The sequence below is a fragment of the Ambystoma mexicanum genome, chromosome 8 (genome assembly GCF_040938575.1).
Source record: "Ambystoma mexicanum isolate Mex_15411 chromosome 8, UKY_AmexF1_1, whole genome shotgun sequence".
Lineage (NCBI taxonomy): Eukaryota > Metazoa > Chordata > Amphibia > Caudata > Ambystomatidae > Ambystoma > Ambystoma mexicanum.
Window position 1 is genome coordinate 346,705,470 of NC_090929.1, and position 19,667 is coordinate 346,725,136.

At 48.6% G+C, this 19,667-nt stretch overlaps 1 protein-coding gene across 3 annotated transcripts in view; it reads right to left on the reverse strand.

Annotated features, from left to right (window-relative positions):
- Positions 1 to 19,667, reverse strand: part of PNPLA7 (patatin like phospholipase domain containing 7) — a 2,986,886-nt gene that overhangs the window by 1,087,314 nt on the left and 1,879,905 nt on the right. For all 3 annotated transcript variants that reach the window (XM_069609797.1, XM_069609798.1, XM_069609799.1), the window contains one exon: positions 8,406 to 8,588. In XM_069609797.1, the coding sequence (XP_069465898.1) occupies positions 8,406 to 8,588 (183 nt within the window). The remainder of the gene's footprint in view (positions 1 to 8,405; positions 8,589 to 19,667) is intronic.

Consider the following 19,667-nt stretch of genomic DNA (forward strand, 5'->3'; position numbering starts at 1 on the left):
TTCACATGCTTAGAATATTCCCCGTCGTCAGGCTGGGAATCCTCGGTAAGTTATATAGACCTTTTCCATAGGAAAACTTCCAACACTTTTGTGTCCCATCTACGTCGTTTTGGGCCGCGTATGGCAGCGCCACTAGGACATAGAGATATAAGTAGCCCCGCCCCCGCGGCTCCCTCAGATTTAGACCCCCAAAGTAGTATGGGGAGATCTCTGGTTTGCATGTGTAGGGGAGGCTGGCGGGCGCACGTGAATCCATGAAAGATACCAATGCTGGAGAAATGGAGTTACAGGTAAGAAACTATTCCCTTCTCCAGCATTGGATCTTTCATGGATTCACATGCTTAGAATAGATTGTATAGCAGTATCCCCCAACATTGGAGGTGTGTATGCAAACCAATATCACAATAACCATAATGCATATTTATCATGGCAAAACATCACATTATAGTATGTTAACAGTGAAAACATCACACTTCAAAGTACATTAGCCGAAGGATGTGACCCCTTAATTGGGGCTTACCTTATTGAAACAGGTGCCGTAGGACTGCACGACCCATCTGTGTATCCTCAGCATGTTGCTGTTCGAGGCAATAATGCCGGGTAAACGTGTGTGGTACTGACCAGGAAACCGCCTGACAGATATCTCCCAGCGGAATTCCGGACCACAATGTCGTCGACGAAGAAGTGGATCTCGTCGAATGGGCCCTTGGACGCTTCTCCAACGGTTTTCCGGCTTTTGAGTGACAAAAGGAAATAGTAGACGACACCCATCGGGCTAGTCCTTGTTTTGAGATCGGTTTACCTTTAGCCGAAGGGCCATAAGCCACAAATAGCTGTCTCGTGTCTCTGAAGCTTTGAGTGCGATGGAGGTAAAATTTTAAAGCTCTTTTCACATCAAATGTATGGAGAGTCTTCTCCGCAACCGACGAAGGTGTTGGAAAAAACGTCGGCAGCACTATAGAAGAGTGCTTATGGAACATGGTAGGTACTTTAGGAATGAAATGAGGATTAGTAGCCAACACAACTTTATTATTGAAAAATCTCAAGTACGGTGGATCGATCACTAAAGCTTGTATTTCTGACAGTCGTCGAGCCGAAGTAATAGCCACCAGAAAAGCCAATTTCCACAACAAAAATGTCAATGATGACGATGACATCGGCTCAAAAGGGGCCTTCATCAGCGATGCCAGAACCAGGTTAAGACTCCAGCTTGGAGGAAACTTTTTCGCGGGAGGAAAGGTTCGGAACAATCCTTTAAGGAAATGTTTAATCAGCCTGTCACTAAATAACAGAGTTGAATCTCTCTTCCCAGTAAATCTTGAAATGGCAGCCAGATGCACTTTTATGGATGAAACAGACAAGCCTTTTTGAGCAAGGAGTAGCAAGTATGGTAGAAGCTGTTCCGGTGTGATATTAAACGGGACCAAACCTGGTTGACCTGCGCACCATATGCAGAATCTCTTCCATTTGTATGAATATGAAGCGTTCGTGGACGGCGCCCTCGCCGCTTACAAAATGCGACGACAGTCCGCTGGAATCTCTAACGTACCAAACTCTGAGAAATCAGGAGCCAGGCTGTCAGACTGAGGCTGTCGGGGTCATGATGCCAAACAACCCCTTTCTCCCGAGACAGAAGGTTAGAAATTTTCTGGAACCTCATTGGTTCTGCTGCTGAAAGATGGAGTAGATCGGAGAACCACACTTGTCTGGCCCAGTACGGAGCCACCAGGATCACTCGACATGGATATCTGTGGATCCATTGCAGTGTCCGACGTATGAGCGGAAACGGGGGAAAGGCATACAGAAACTTGTCCGTCCACGGGAAAGAGAACGCTTCCCCTAGTGAGTCTTGCTGTGGCCACCTGCTCGCGTATTGTGGGCATTTCCTGTTGTCTCTCGTCGCAAAGAGATCGAGAGCCGGACGACCCCATTTCTCGAAGAGACGGTGTAGTTGTTGGTCATTCAGTTCCCATTCGTGTAGTCGATTCATCTCCCTGCTGAGAGAGTCTGCCTGCACGTTTTTGACTCCTGGCAAGTGGAACGCCAATAGATATATATTCTGCTGAATGGCCCAATGCCAGATCTCCTGGGCTTCAGTCGACAGAGTTCTGGAGCGAGTTCCTCCCTGTTTCCTTAGATAAAACGTTGTTGTGTTGTCTGTCATAATCCGTACAACTGATCCCTTTATCCGTGGAAGAAAGGATTTCAGGGCCCAACGCATCGCCCTTAGTTCCAGCACATTGATATGAAGGCCGGACTCTTTCGATGACCAACGACCCTGAACCTGTTGGGAATCCAGATGAGCTCCCCATCCAGTTAGAGAAGCATCCGTCACCACTGTCATCTGGAACACCGGTTCCAGCAAGGGCATTCCCTTTGTCAGATTTATGGAAACTCTCCACCATTGAAGCGCCTCCACGAGTTTGCTGTTGATGGTCAATTTGTCCGACCAACGCCCTTGACTCTGTGCCCATCGATCCGCCAAGAATTCCTGAATCGGTCTCATGAAGAGATGACAATTGTTGATTAAGGGTATGCAGGACGACATGGTGCCCAGTAGGGACATGTACCTTCGCACTGACACTCTGGTGTCGACTTTCCAATCCGATGCTTTTTGCTGCAGTTTCAGAACCCTTTCGACGGATGGCTTTACCAGTCCTGACTGCGTCTGGAACTCCGTCCCCAGAAAGACCAAGGTCCTTGATGGCAATAAGGAGGACTTTTCGAAGTTTATTGTGAAGCCCAAGCGTTGTAGGAGGCACATGGTGGCATTCAGACTTTCCTGTGCCCTTTCCGGAGACAATCCCCTCACTAGCCAATCGTCCAGATAAGGGTACACATGATGACCTTCTTTCCTTAACCAGGCTGCTACTGCAGCCAGACATTTCGTGAACGTCCTGGGAGACGATTTCAGTCCGAATGGGAGGACCTTGAACTGATAGTGGGTTCGTCCGACGATGAACTGTAGAAACCTTTTGTGTCGTCGACGCATCGGGATATGGAAGTATGCGTCCTGAAGGTCTAGCGACGACAAATAATCTCCCGGTTGTATCGAACGGATCACTTCTTGGAGTGTAAGCATCTTAAAATCTCAGATTCTTGAGCAGTTTGTTGAGAGCTCGTAGAGCTAGAATGGGACGCCATTTTCCATTGGGTTTCTTGACGACAAAGTAACAGGAGTACACTCCCTGTCCTCTTTCTGCCACCGGGACCAGTTCTATAGCCCCTTTCTGCAGCATAAGCGCCACCTCTTGCATTAGTATTTGAAGGTGGGTCTGCGTCGAGAACACCGGTGGAATGCGTGGTGGCTTGAACTGTAGAGAATGGCCCAGATGTATCGTGTCCAAAACCCATTGGTCTGTTGTTATGCGCGCCCACTCGTCGACGTGATGAGACACTCTGCCCCCCAGGACGTTCTGTAAATTGTCATTGCTGGCTTTTCGTCGTCTGGAGGTTTGGTAATCTCTGCCTTTACGAGTAGCTTGGGCTGCACATCTGTAGCCTTGGGAAGAGTAGGCGGGTCTGCTGAAACATCGGTCTCTAGATGATCTAAACCGGGAGTTACCCGATGCTCCTCTGAAGGGACGAAAGGAATGAAAATTCCTACTACTCCGGAGGGCTCAAAGGAAACGAGCCGTGTCAGAATCTTCTTTCATGCCCTTCAAGGCTTCATCCACTTTCTCCCCAAACTGGTGTTCTCCTTCGCACGGCATATCCATTACCTTATATTGTACCTCTGGTCTGAACGTCGTGCACTTAAGCCAGGCTTGCCTTCGTAACACTATGCCATTGTTGATTTGCTTAAAGCCTGATTCCGAAAGGTCGACAGCAATGTTAATGGAATGATTGGAAGCCTCTTCTCCCTCACGTACGAGCAGCATGGCAGACTTCCTGTGTTCCTCCGGCAGATGGTCCAAGATAGGAGCTAGCCGATGCCACATCTCCCTATCATACCTGGCCATAATAGCCAGGGAGTTGGCTGCTTTAACTGTAGTCGCTCCAACCGATAGCACTTTTTTCCCAAAAGCATCTTGTCTCCTGGCTTCGTTGTCTGGCGGGGTCGTGCATTTGTGGCCGCCGCGGCGGATACCACTGATGCCGGCGAAGGTTGAGACGTCAAGCACTTGGGAGTCGATTCTGGAGCCTTGAATTTCTTTTCCAATCGACCTTTTACTGCCGGTTCTAAAAAAGGGTGACGCATGGTTTTTAGTCCATCCTGCCAGACATGGTCTAAAATGGGGATAGCAAATATCGCCTTTCTTCTCTTGCCCATATGATCGAACAGAAAACAATCTTTTTTCTCTTCTTCTGGGACTAGGCCAAACTCCGCACATGCCTTACCGATCATGGCATGGAAAGCACCCACATCATCAGGTGGTGATGACTGCGCCGGACTCTTCAGAGTTTCCATCTCCGCTTCAGAGTCCCATGTAGGGTCCCTTGAGGGTGATAACGAGATGTCTGAACCCGACCCTTCACGTTCCGACTCTGACAGTTTTCCTCCTTCCTGTGGACGAGAACGATCTTCCTCAACCGGGTAAGCGGTAGGAATTCTGGATGGAGGGCGAGGAGCCGGGCCTGGCTCGTCGACGACTGGCGAGGCCTGTAACACTGTCGGGACAAGCTGAGGTAACCGAGTGTCCAACCGCTCCAACAGCTTCTGTAATGTGTTCAACACCTCCAGGGACAGAACAGCCTGGGGATTCAGTAAGGAAGAGGCAACTGGAATGGCACTTCCACTAAAGAGCGACCCCGAACCAGTTGGTTGTAATCCCAGATCGGTTGGATGTGCGACCGGATCACGGTAATCCTCCGCCGACGAGATCGAGAAAGCCGCTTCTGGTTGCAGCAAGGCCTCAGGCGGGATCGGATCAAAAACCACTGGTTGCCATGCCACCGACGGGGCCACCGTCGACGATAACATCTTTTCCATAGGCGCTGTTTGACCTGACGAAATAGCCGTTGGAAGAGCCGTCGCCGAAGACAAAGCAGGCGTCGACGACCGGATCGTCGTCGATGAAGTCAGTGGAGCAGGGCCTTGAGGCGTTCCCGCCGTTTTTGACCTCGACTTGTGGGACGAGGACTCTCGACTCGAGGTAGACTTATGACGGTCTCCTGAGGAGGATTTCGATGAGTCTTTTCTCTCATTTTTAGATGAGGAGGAAGAAGACGAAGCCTTATGTGAAGAGGAGGACTTCGCAGGATGTTTCTCCGAGGGGCGTTTTTCAGATGAGCGCGATTTCTTCGCCGGAGGCTCCGCCGACACTGATCGACGAGGGGGGACAGGAGACTTAGATCTCGAGGCTGTAGAGCCTACCTCCGAAGCCAGGTATGCACCCGCTCCGTCACTGAGCCAAGTAACCAGGCGTCTGTTGCGGTCTTTTAGGGTCTTTTGTGAGAAGCCTTGACAGATCTCACACGTGTCCGCCGTATGATGAGGGTGAAGGCAGTAAATACAGTCCATATGCCCGTCTCCTTCATATACTTTCTTAAGACCGCATGTAGCACACGGACGAAATAACGCCTTTCCAGACATTCGAAAAGCAACAGTCGAAGAAGAATGCACAACCTAATAAAATAGTAGATACTCGAGGTAATCCCACTACTTTGGAAGATGGTTGAAATCTGAGGGAGCCGCGGGGGCGGGGCTACTTATACCTCTACGTCCTAATGGCGCTGCCGTACGTGGCCCAAAACGACGTAGATAGGACACAAAAGTGTCGGAGGTTTTCCTATGGAAAAGGTCTATATAACTTACCGAGGATTCCCAGCCTGACGACGGGGAATATTCTAAGCATGTGAATCCATGAAAGATCCAATGCTGGAGAAATATAATATCTGAAATGACATCTGCCGGCCAAAATCGACACACGGCTTGAAACCGGAGGACTTCGAGGAAGTCGGCATGGCGTTTTCAAAAATAAGAGGTTCGGCGGGCGTGTTACCAACTAGTGAACAGTGTGCGCAGAAAAAAGGAACTGCGGTCAGGGGAAACTGCACTGCTATGTATAATGGCCCTGACACCATATCCAGCATGGGGCATGTAGCAGCGTCGGATGGAACAGACGTGTAGCTGCACTGCATCCCATGGTGGTGGAAGAGTTTCCAGAGAACAGATGTGTTGTGTGTAATAGTGTCACAGAAGGAAGCTGACACAAAGGTGCCATATTTGGGGTTAAAGACTTATTAATGAAAAAGAAACCTCACTATCCTTATCTCAAAGAGGGGTTTCCCTGCCTTAAAGTAAATGTCAAGGAACTGTCAGAATCCCTGTCCAAATGAAAATCCGCCTTCCTGTGTCAGAACCTACTTCTAACCCTTACACTACAACTACAACTAATATTGTCCAACAGAAAGTTCTTTCTCCAGGAGAATGACTAATTCTCCTGGTTTTCTTTTCTCACTTGGGTTCTGCCTCAGCACCTTTTTAACAGAATCAACTAAGGGTCCCAGACCCTTCTCTGGTGGTCAGTGTGCTTACCTCTGCCACTGATACGAGGAGGATGTCCTCGGGTGCACTCTTCTCATTTTCTGTGGTCCCAAATCCTTCTTAGCTGGTTAGTGGACTTATCCCTGCATCTGGTATGAGGAAGATTTCCTCCGAAGCACTCTTCACTTTTTTTCCAGGTACCAGACCCTTGGAGCACTTTCCATGGCCTGAAGCTAAGACTTCTTAAATCCCCCCACGTCCCCACTGGTCTGGCTCTGCTTTCCGTTACCTTCTGGGAATTGCTCGCATGGTGTCTCCATGGACTGGGGCCGGGCTTCTTCTATGCTTCTGCTGCAACTCCGTGTGTTGAGGCTTCTTGCAGTCTCTGCACTATTCGTGGACCAAGCAGTCCACCTCCAACTGGCGGTTGTGCCACTGCCTCACCTATTTGCAGCTAACCTCAGTACTGCCGATATAGGACCTGTCACAGACTCTCTCAGCATCCCGCTGGCGTAATCTGCAAAACCCTTCCCTCTGATTCACCACATACTTTGAAATTCCTGGGTTCTCCGAATAGGGAGGAAGGCAAAGACTTTTGAGACCTTATCGCTTTCCTTCTTATGGGGTTTGCTCGGCCCCAGCGTAATGTCAACACCTGTTGTCAATGCCTCCTTGGTATTCTTCTTGCCTCCTGTGAGACACCTCGTATCAGTACCAGGAAAGTCAGTAACCCTTATGCGTTCTACGTTCTTCTTCGTCCAAATACTTTCGATCTTAGTTGTATTACTGGTCTCGCAGAAATACACTGGACCATCAATATAATGGTTGGCAATTGAGGTGGTGGGGGTAGTCCTGTGAGGGAGTAACGCCATGCAATCTGTTGTCCCCACGGTGATCATCCTTATCCTCAGAGTGGGAGTGCCTCCCCATTAGGTCCTCCCACATTATCCCCCTTTTCTCCTGTGGTCCAGCTTTCATTCTCCATTCCACTCTGCATGACCTTCCCTCTGCTCATCAAAATAGGGCACTCCTGTATCCGGGCTCAGTTCATCCTCCCACCAGTCCAGCTCCTGCTCTACTTCTTGTCTGGCCTTTTTGCTTTCAGGTGAAGTTACTAGGGAAGCAGCCTGACTTCTGCTTGGCCAGGCTTCGCCCATCCTCCTGTGTATAGCTTTGTCCATTTTCTATGGCAGAGATTTCCAGGCAGGTAAGGCAATGTAGCTGTGGTTGACCCGCTAATCACTATACATCTTGTTATGCCCATACTTGGGTCCTTAACTGCTCCCCCAATTGGGTCTCTTCCCGCAAATCCAGGACGACTTGAGCAGGGGGGTGGTTGCCCCATGTGACATTATTGTATAAGGAACAGTTTTGTTTTTGAGATGTGCAAGAAAGCACCTCTGGAAAAGCTACAGTCAATGCTGATGCATATGCTACAGTGCTTCCCCAATATGCATGATTTGGCAGTGAAACTTAGTTACCAAAACCTTAAGGCAAGTGACTCCTCTGTATGGCGTAACTTGATAAATGTATACAAACTGTTTCCAGTCTGCATTAACTGGTGGGAAAATAAAAGAAAGTACAAGCCGATTAGTCAGATGAATAAAAGAATAATCAAATTATTATAGTGACCAACAGAATGTGCCATGGGGCAGCATTTCCACGCTCATTAGGAAGGTATGAGTAAGTGCAGATAAGAGAGATAATGTTATTTGCTAGCAATCAGCGACTGTGTCAAGCGGTGGAGCCAGGCTCGTTGAGCACATTTCCTAATCAGATGACCCAGAGATCAATACACTGAATCACGAATAAGAGTAAAAGGTGGATTAAACAATTTACCAGAAATTATATAGAGCCTGGGGTACGTTTTTTGTGCAGTTCCAAACTGCTGTTACTAAAGAAGGATATTCTTTGTTATCTGGCATAAAGCTACTAAAAAGGAGTACAGCAAAGAGACCAAATGGGCAATTCTTACCAGCTTGGGAAGACTCCTCCGGGAGAAGACTCTCCTTGGACAAGAGAGATGTAGGTGGCCGGAACACCAGCTCCTCATGTTGAGCCACTCAACGGTTCGGCAGGGAGGGGGTGCATCCTCCTTGTGAAGTAAAATTAGCTGCTTCTGAGCTCTCACTGCTGTGTTCTCCAACATTCTTTCCAGCTAAAAAAATTAAGGAATTTTGATATTCATTTTACACAGATCTAGTTTCAATCATACGAAACCATTTATAAGCACTCTGGAAAAAACCAATGAAACAATGGACAGCATGTCTGATTAAAATGTATGAACTAAGAATATGAAGAGACTGTCAAGGGAATTTAGACTTTGTGCCACTGATAAACAAATTATTGGATTTATGTCTTTGTTGCGGCTCTTCTGCTCATCAAAGCGTGGACTCTCCTTTAACCCTGTCCCGCCTTCCAGACCCCCTAAAGAAAACACAGCCCTCACCACCTCAAATCCCCCACCTCTGCACTAGCTCACCCCTCGCCACGATTAGTGCACATCCTATTCTCTTTCTTGCTTCTCAATTCCAGTGACACAGCAAAGACCCAATGCGGCAATTGAACAAAAACTAAATACACAAATGACTTATCTTTAGTACTTGCCTGTGCTTTCACTAACCAACATTACAATGTGCTAAGTTACTCTGTTGAAGGCTTCATGTTGGGGGTAAAACAGATAGGTATATGTAGAAGGGTTGGGGTACTGGAGGGGCGCTGGGAAACGTTAGGCGAGTAGATGGGTAGGGGGTGGGAAGCATATAAAATTACCAAAAAATAAAAAAACACAATGAAATCTATGACGAAGTAACTTATCACATTGTAATTTTGATTGATAGAACCACATAGAAACATTTTTTCTGATAAATTAGTCATTCGACCCACAGATTTACCATTTTAGGACTACATCCAGATGCAGTTCTGGCTTCTGAAATTTATTTTAGACACAAGGGTGGAAAACTGAGGATTTACGTTGGCTCCGCTCTGCATTATTGGCGCCCTTGACTCCTGATAGGAGGTCATGGGTGGTATATAAGGAGACAGCTGCAGTTCATGACTTTAGTTCTGCCTATTTTTCCCACCAACCATAAAATTGCAAGAGGTCAAGAGCATTTCGCATTGAGTGGTAGTATGGGAGACTGATGATGAATCTGTAGGAGGGAGAAGGGAATAGTTTCTTACCTGTAACTGCATTTCTCCAGCATTGGTATCTTTCATGGATTCACATGCTTAGAATATTCCCCGTCGTCAGACTGGGACCCCTCGGTACACATATATAGCCTTTTCCTATAGGAAAACTTTCGACACTTTTGTGTCCTATCTACGTCCTTTTAGGACCCGCCTACGCATGCTCCGTAGGCCGTCCCAGTATAAGTGGCCCGCCCCCGCGGCTCCCCTTCAGATTTCGGCCCCTCCAAAGTAGGAAGGGTTAAACTTATCAATCAAATACATTGCATTCCGGGGAGGCTGGCGGGCGCATGTGAATCCATGAAAGATACCAATGCTGGAGAAATGGAGTTACAGGTAAGAAACTATTCCCTTCGCCAGCATTGGATCTTTCATGGATTCACATGCTTAGAATAGATTGTATAGCAGTAACACCTGAAACGGCGGTGAGAATGTAATGTAATATACCCTCACCATAATACACAATGCATATGTACAGTAGGAAAAAGTTAACTCATATACCCTTACCCACATAAAGTATACTGTCATAAAAAGGTATAAAACAGATTTTTCCACAGCGTGTAGCTTACCTTACTGAAACAGATGGCGCAGGACAGCTCTTCCCATCTGCACCTCGTCCGCATGCTGCCTGGCAAGGCAGTAGTGGCGGGTAAACGTGTGGGGCACTGACCATGCCGCAGCCTGGCATATGTCCATCAGCGGAATTCCTGCCCATAATGCTGTTGAGGAGGATGTTGATCTTGTAGAATGGGCTCTAGGATGTCCTTGCAGTGGCCTTCCAGCCTTGGAGTGACAAAACGCAATCGTCGATGAGACCCATCGAGCCAATCCCTGTTTAGAGATTGCTTTTCCTCTCGTTGACGGACCATATGCGATGAACAGTTGTCGAGTAGACCTGAGTTCCTGTGTACGATGTAGGTAAAACTTCAGAGCCCTCTTAACGTCCAAGGTATGAAGAGCTTTTTCTGCTGTTGATGATGGGGTCGCGAAGAAAGTAGGGAGAACAATGGACGAGTGTTTGTGATATACTGTCGGAACTTTTGGGACGAACGTCGGATTAGTTGCCAGGACCACTTTGTCCTTAAAGAATCTTAAGTATGGCGGGTCTACGACCAGCGCTTGCAGTTCCGAGATTCTCCTAGCTGATGTGATAGCAATCAGGAATGCCAACTTCCACGATATGAATTTTATGTCGGACGTGGCCATAGGCTCAAACAGCGGTTTCATTAAGCCTGCCAACACTGTGTTGAGACTCCAAGTTGGAGGGAAACGTTTTTCCGGGGGAAAAGTCCGAAATAAACCCTTCATGAAGTGTTTCACAAGTCTGTCGCTAAATAGAGGCGATGACTGCCTCTTCCTCGTGAGCCTCGAGATGGCCGCCAGGTGCACCTTTATCGATGTGAAGGATAAACCCCTCTCCGCCAAGAGAAGCAGGTAAGGTAGAACTTGTTCCGGCGTCAACAACAACGGTTGTAGGCCTTGTTGTCCTCGACACCATTCACAGAACCTCCGCCACTTATAGGTGTAAGATTTGTTTGTAGAAGGGGCTCGAGCCGCCTGCAGAATTTTTTGACAATCCTCCGAAACGTCTAAAGCACCGAACTCCGAAAAGTCAGGAGCCAGGCTGTAAGGTTGAGACTGTCCGGGTCGTGATGCCACACCGTGCCTTTGTCCCGGGATAGTAGGTTCGGGACTCTCGGAAACGCTATAGGATGTTCCAGCGACAGGTGAAGCAGGTCGGAGAACCACGGTTGCCGCGGCCAGTATGGTGCCACTAGAATTACCCGGCAACTGTATCTGCGTATCCACTGTATTGACCTCCGTATGAGGTGGAACGGGGGAAAAGCATAAAGGAACATGTCCGTCCATGGGAAGGAGAATGCCTCCCCCATGGAACCCTCCTGAGGCCATCTGCTTGCGAATTGCTCGCATTTCTTGTTGTCTTTGGTCGCAAAGGCGTCCAGAGGAGGGTGACCCCATTTCTCGAACACTTTCATCAGTTGAACTGTGTCCACTTCCCTTTCGTGTATCTGTGCCATGCTTCTGCTGAGGGAGTCTGCTTGCGAGTTCCTCACTCCCGGGAGGTGGTGAGCCATGATGGAAATTTCGTGGTGTAATGCCCAATGCCATGTTTTCTGGGCCTCTATGGAAAGAGTTCTTGATCGCGTCCCTCCTTGTTTCCTCAGATAAAACATGGCCGTTGTATTGTCAGTCAGTACTCGTACTCGCGATCTCTTGTTGTGTGGTAGGAATGCCTTCAAGGCCCATCGTACTGCTCTGAGCTCCAACACGTTTATGTGTAGGAGTGACTCCGTTGGCGACCAGCGACCTTGCGTTTGGAGAGCACCCATGTGAGCTCCCCATCCGGTTAGGGACGCATCCGTGACTATGGTTCGCTGAAACTCTGGTTCCTGTAGGGGTACACCGTTGTTCAGATTGTGGAAACTCTGCCACCACTGAAGGGTCCGAAGCAGCTTGTCGTCGTCGATGGTTATCTTGTCTGACCACGATCCTTGGGCCTGCGTCCATCGGTCCGCGAGGAATTCCTGGACTGGCCTCATGAATAGGCGACAGTTTGCCACCAGATGGATGCAGGATGCCATGACCCCTAGGACCGAAACGTATTTTCTTACTGAGAGCCTGGTGTTTTGACGTAGTCGGCTCGCCAGCTGATTGAGTTTTGAGGTTCTGTCGAGAGAAGGCTTCACTAGCCCTAACTGGGTCTCGAACTGTGCCCCCAGGAATACCAGCGTTCTCGATGGCCGCAGAGAGGATTTTTCGAAGTTTATGGCGAATCCCAGCTGTTTTAGAAGCTGCATGGTGGCCAGTAAACTTGTGTTGGTCGACGCTGGGGAGGATCCCCTTACCAACCAGTCGTCGAGGTATGGGTATACATGGTGGCCTTGCTTCCTTAGCCAGGCCGCTACTGGAGCTAGGCATTTCGTGAACGTTCTGGGGGAGGTCTTGAGCCCAAAGGGAAGAACCGTGAACTGGTAGTGAGTCCGCCCTATTACGAATCTCAGGAATTTCCTGTGTTTCCGACACATTGGAATATGGAAGTACGCGTCCTGTAAATCCAGGGACGCTAGAAAATCCCCTTCTTGAACGGCGCGGATTACTTCCTGCAGAGTGAGCATTTTGAATTTTAGGGCCTTTAAAGACTTGTTGAACTCACGTAAGTCTAAAATGGGACGCCATTTGCCGTTCAGCTTTTTTACGAAGAAGTATCTTGAGTAGGCTCCTTGACCTCTCTGTGATGTTGGAACTAATTCTATCACGCCCTTTGCTAACATGAGTGTTACCTCTTGTTGCAGTATCCTCAGATGGGAATGAGCGGTGAACGCAGGTGGAATATCCAGAGGGCTGTGTTTGAATTGTAGAGAGTGTCCGTTTCTTATAGTGTCCAGCACCCATTGATCCGTCGTTATTCGTTCCCATTCGTCGACATATGCTGACACTCTTCCCCCCAGAACGGTGTGTTGTATGTCACTGCTGATCTTTATTTTGCTTGTCTCTTGACGACGACGGATAGGATGGTCTTTTCCTGGACGTCTGGAAGTTACGGCGTCGGTTTGCCGTTTGGGAAGCACGCCTGTATCCCTGGGAGGGGTAAGCCGACCTGCCAAAGGATCTGTCTCCAGACGCAGAGAATCTGGAATTACCTGAAGCTCCTCTAAAGGGACGAAAAGACTTGTAGCTTCGGCCACTCTGGAGGGCACCCAATGAACGTGCCGTATCCGAGTCCTCTTTCATTCCCTTTAGGGCTTCGTCCACCTTCTCACCGAATAGAAGGTCTCCCTCAAAGGGCATATCTAATACTTTGTATTGTACCTCTGGCCTGAAGTAGGTACACTTAAGCCATGACTGTCGTCGTAATACGACCCCATTATTGACTTGCTTGAAGCCTGACTCAGCGAGGTCCACCGCGATGTTTATTGCGTGATTTGAGGCTTCCTCACCCTCTCGGACAAGTAACATCGCTGCCTTCCTATGCTCTTCCGGAAGATGATCAAGCAACGGAGCTAGCCTGTGCCACATCTCTCTGTCGTATCTGGCTACGATCGCCAGAGAGTTTGCGGCCTTTACTGTGGTTGCTCCCACGGATAGCACTTTTTTGCCAAAGGCATCCTGGCGTCTCGCTTCGTTTTCAGGCGGAGTCGTGCACTTGTGCTGGGCCTTCGCCTTCCTCGCCGCTGCCGCCGACACCACCGAGTCTGGCGTTGGTTGGGAGGATAAACACTTGGGGGTAGACTCTGGAGCCTTAAACTTTTTCTCGAGGCGTCCTTTCACTGCTGACTCTGAAAAAGGGTGACGCATTGTCTGCAACCCCTCCTTCCACACGTGGTCTAGTATTGGTATTGAGAATACAGACCTCCTTCTCTTACCCATGTGGACGAACAAAAAACAGTCCTTTTTCTGTTCTTCCTGGGACAAACCAAATTCTTTACACGCCTTCTCCATCCATCCAACTCCACTTCTGACTCCCAGGTTGGATCCCTGGAGGGGGATGATGAGATATCTGACATGGCTCCCCTGTCAGACTCCGAATCTGGCAGCTCACCTTCCTCTTGTGCCAGTGCTGAGATTGGCGTGCGTAGGTGCGTCGGTGGACGGGACGGGCCCGGCTCGTCGACGGGTGATTGTGGCAGGTTTGCCTGAGGTAGTCTCTGGTCAAAGGACTGTAGCAAGGACTGAAGCGTGGACAGAATTTCCAACGACAAAACAGATTGAGGATTGAGAAGAGGGGCAGATACCGGTATACCGGATCCCCTCTTCGACGACTTGTCAGCCACTCGTAGCCCTAAGGCTGCTGGGCCAGCTATTCTCTCGCTCTCGTCTTCCCCTGAGGACAGCGACACAGCCTGTTCTTGCAGTAAAGTATCCGGGGGGGTCGGATCAAAAACTTCAGGCCTCCAGGCCTCCTGTAGAACCCCCGTCGACGAGGCCATCGTCGCCGCCGTTGTCGGTGGGACGGTGGATGCCACCTGCGTTAGTGGCAGGGTGGAGGCCGATGACTGGACCGCCGTCGACGACGGTGACTTAGCCGGTGGTTTAGGCGGTCCCGCCTTTTCCACACTTGGCCTGCTTTTACTCGACTCTCGACTCGTGGTCGATCTATGGTGATCGCCCGAGGAGGATTTCGGCCTTTCCTTTTCATGCTTTTTTGATGAAGATGATTTTTTTGACGAGGAGTCTCTAGCTGAGTAACTCCCAGATGACTCTTTTTCCGTCGGTCGAGATTTCTTCGCCGGTGGTTCCGACGAGGTAACGCGGCGTGATGTTTTCGCCGATTGTGTGGAGCCTACCTCCGAAGGGGGGTATGCCCCCGCTACATCATTCAGCCATGCCACCAGCCGTCGACTCCGGTCTTTGAGGGTTTTATGAGAAAACCCTTTGCATATGTCACAGTTATCAGCCGAATGATGAGGGTGGAGGCAATATATACAATCCATATGTCCGTCCCCCTCGTAAACTTTTTTCAAGCCGCACGTCGCGCATGGACGGAACAGCGCTTTTCCTGACATGGAGGACATTTTCTCTAACTCCAACTCCAGGTATACAACCTTGTACAAAATAGTAAGACAACGCGAGGAAATCCCACTACTTTGGAGACGGTTGAAATCTGAAGGGGAGCCGCGGGGGCGTGCCTCTTATACTGGGACGGCCTACGGAGCATGCGTAGGCGGGTCCTAAAAGGACGTAGATAGGACACAAAAGTGTTGAATGTTTTCCTATAGGAAAAGGCTATATATGTGTACCGAGGGGTCCCAGTCTGACGACGGGGAATATTCTAAGCATGTGAATCCATGAAAGATCCAATGCTGGAGAATTAATCCATCACAAATAACATTACTGAAGTCAAGTTATTTGTTCCTCTAAAGGAGTAATTCTTCCTACAGACTTCTCATCGTATAAAGATTATCAAAGCAGTAGAGAACCTGGAAATGGGAGGACACAGAGGAACCATCACCTATTGTGGTAACAAGGAATAGAGAGACTGGCCAAGTGGTGCTGCAGTGATTGCTAAAAACTTTTATTAAATGAAAACCCAAATCTATCTATCCCCAACTTTAAGGGGATTTCCCTACCTAAACGAAAGTAACTTGGGTGCTCGTCTGGAAGTCTGTGTTAGCCAAAACAAAAAGGCACAGTTCCAATCACAAATGATCTACACTATGTCTGTCGATACAACAAAAGACCATAAAGTCCAGCTACTGTTTGTAATCCAGGAGAATAACTCCCTTCCCCTGGATGTAAAGTGCCCAAATGTCTCTCTGGCTGTTCAAAGCAAAAGTTCCATAAAATTTCTGGGTTCTCTGTAACCCAACAGAAAATCAATAATAAAAAAGTTCTTGTGGGGCTAAGAGAATGACTTCCTTCTCCTAGCTGGTTCCCCAATGCCTTTCAGAGTACTATATAAGGTTTGTAGTTCCCTTATGGCAGTTTTCACAATCGCTGGGCTTTCCCGCATCTTTTGCTTCGCCCTCATTGGGACGATGAAGCCGTTCCGGGAGTTCTTCTTGACTTTCCAATGTCATGCTTTTGTGAATTTGGCCGGGGGACTGTTTCACAAAATGCTTTATGGTTTTCTCGATTTATTTAGGGTTTACAGCCTCAAATGATTCTCAGAGTTCTTGGTTTTTCCCCCCCAAGCGAAAAGAAAATGATAACAACGCTTTTCTTCTTATCTTGAGAAAAGTAAAGTTGTGATCAACTGAAAAGACAAGACTCTTGGCAGGATCTGGTGTTGCCCAATCAACAGTGGGTAACAGCCTGATGACAGAGGATGATTGGGCTCGATGGCCCAGCCCCAGATAATTTAAGGGTGTGCCCAGGAGGACCCCTCGTCTCTATTGACAAGTATCCTCCTGAGAACTCTGTTCTCAGTAATGATGCTCCAGAAGACCCGATGACAGGTTTCAGTTTCGTTGGATTGTACTTGAGAAGGTAACTGCTTGAATACGTTTCAAGGGGCGCCTGGTTTCCAGAGCTGTACTGACAGACTTTAATCCCAATGACAAAGGTGAGAGTTAGCTTGGTTACTTTAAAGCTCTTAATATTTGTGCATGTTCAGCTAACAGTTCTTAAACACCCTCCTGATGGTATTGGCACCATCTGAGGATCTCTTAAGTCTCTTTTGGGCCTCTCTCAGACTTCAATCATTCCTGTTACCTGGTACTTGATGTCGGGGGTTTTCACCAGTTCAGCTTGGTTTTTCGTGATGGTCAATTGCCTTTTTCCATTCTCGTTGTGGCTTTCCTCCTGGCCCGCTGCCGGGAAGCAGACCAGGGACTCGACCTTCCTTCCCTGTATAGAACATCCAGCCACCACCTCTCTGGATACTGTTCAGGTCTGTGTAAGGGGCTGTGGGAACGGGTAGTGTTAGCGGTTTCGGTGCACTTGTTGGACCGCCCGGTCCACCCACTACAGGTCGCACCACGACGACCCAATCTCCATACCTCCAAAGGGCCAACTCTCAGCCGACTCGTATGATGCTTTCCAAGCACCTTACGGACAATACATCTCTGGTTAACTCCTCCTCCTGTTCGGCTTGGCTATCACCCACTGGCCACCAAGTTTACTGCGTAAAATGTTTGGCGTTCTGCCTCCATGTGGGATGTCTATTCCCTTCTTCATTTCTACTCTCTTCAAGGCCAACAGCTCATTGGCCTGCAAGACATCCTTGTGCGTTCCCTTGAACCACACCCTCCATGTCTCTAGCTCGAGCTTTTCAAGCCTGCCTCTGGGTTTCCTCTCACCTTCGATCTGGTTCTCGATTTCTTCCTCCATCTTGATTGTTCTCTCCGTCTTGTTTTCTCTCTCTGGTTAGGCTAATCTCTTTGGTACTCTCCTCTGTACCCTTCCACCTTCGTTTGTTTCTGTTGTCCTGATATAGTAGGGCTTGCTATAACGTAATGTCCATTCCATTGACTACAGCTGTTATGGTACTTTTACCTGTCGCTTGTATCGTTCTCGAATGCTTCTTGGTCTTAGTACCTAAAACACTGTAATGGTTTGATGCTTCACAGTAACACATGGTTTTGGACAGGAGTTTAGACCCATAAGGTTCAGGTACTACCGTCAGCCTACCGGATTGGGTTTTATAGGGGATGTGCCTCCCAATCATGTCCTTATCCCCAGAAGGGTAGTCTCTCTCCATGAGATCCTCCGGCATGTTATACCCCCTAGGGGGACTATTGGTTAGCGGCCTCACCTCCCTAGCCTAACGGAGAGGGGTTCTCCCCAGGGGAAAAGTGACTCCATCTGACGGATCGTCACACTATACAAGGAATCTCTGGAGCACCACACAACCAAAGTGGGTATCCTGACCTGATAGGGAATCCAGGCAGTAACGTTTGAGGTCTAAGAACATATCTGATCTCTGAGAGACCAAGTATTTCAATGAACAGATCTCAGTTATAGCCTTCCAATGTCTTTCAGTTGGGCTAGCTTCAATAGGGATAGGTGCGTCAGCTTCCCCAAACCCTTCATCGCCCTTCTCCGTGATCTCATGTTCCTGTACCTCCAGGGGTTTGGGAAAGAGGGCTGATTCTAAAATACCCTGTGCTGTTTTCTCCCCAACCTTTATGTGGTAGGCTTTTTTCACATTATTATGGAGTAGAATTCTTATATCTCCCTGATAATCTAGGTAGATTACTCCCGCTACCACATCCAGGACATGTCTTCAGGCTAAACCGGAATGCAATACAGCCAGACATAGGTGCCTTTTGATGAGGACAAGTTCAACCCTGTGGGTATTAGTTGGCATTCCCCCACTTCCACTACCATATCTTGACTACTATAGAAATCAAATCCAATGGACTTGAGAGTTGCGGTTGTGGTTTGAAAGTTCTCGTGGTCTATTTCTAAAATGCAACTTTCCTTTAGGCTGATCTCCACGTCACCTCAACCTCCGTCTGTGAATGAACTTGTGCAATTCCCTCCGAGGGTTGTTTTCTAACTCTATTAAATAACTGTTCTTTTGACAGCCCCCAATGGGATGAAGTAGGGACTCCTCAAGCACTCCCTTGTTCTTTATTCTATTATTCTGTGGAACTGCCCCAGCAGTTGCTGCACAAAGTTATTTACTCTGCTTTCGTCTGTTGACTTCACTTTCTCCTGGGTTCCCCGGGTTCCCTCCTGGACTTTCAACTGTTCCTCTTACTTTGTTCCTGAGTAAAGTTTCACTGTTTCTGCCTGGGACCATATCTCAAATCTTGGCTTCTTCCTTCTTCCACGATGGGCACGCTTGGCTTCACGGCCAGGGACTGTAGGCGGTCTCGATGCCAGTTCAGGACCGGGGGGACACCCGTTCCAGGTGACACCACAACCACTGTTTCTCATGCTCCCCATACAGTCGCCTATGCTGCTCCACGGTGAGAGTAGGTGGTCTCAGAGCAGTTTCCGGTCCACACGGTCCACCCATGACAGGTCACGCACCACCTCTCGGTTTCTCAACTTCAAGGGTGCCAGCTCCCAGCTGATTCACAAGACGCTTTTTGGACATCTAGCTACTTGTCTCTGCTACTCTGGAGAACTGCTGCGCTGCAGACTCCCGAAGCCCAATTCCAACCTCACAGGCTTCTGGATGGCATCCTTGCTCGCCGGGATCTCCTTGCGGAATCGGAACAAAGACATTCTTTACTGTTTAGTTTAAATAGCAGGCACAGACCCAAAGTAACGTCAGTTTGATTGACAACAGCTGGTCGAGCACTCTTTCTACTTGATTGTGTATTCATGAACTTCTTCGCCCCTGACATCATCATAGAAAGATTGTCTGACAGTTTACAATAACACATGGTATCAGACTGCACCATAGGCAGGGAAGGTTTAGGTGCTGTTTCTACCTCGTGGGATCGGGAGTGGCTGTGCCCCGGACGTACGTCCTTTTCTCCAGCTGAGTACCTCCCCATGAGATCCTCGTGCATCTTACCACCCCTAGGAGGACTATTGGTTAGTGGCTGCACCTCTCTAGCCTCATGGAAAGGGGTTCCTCTCTGGGGAGAAGTGATGCTATGTGAAGGATCGTCACACATTTCACTGTGCT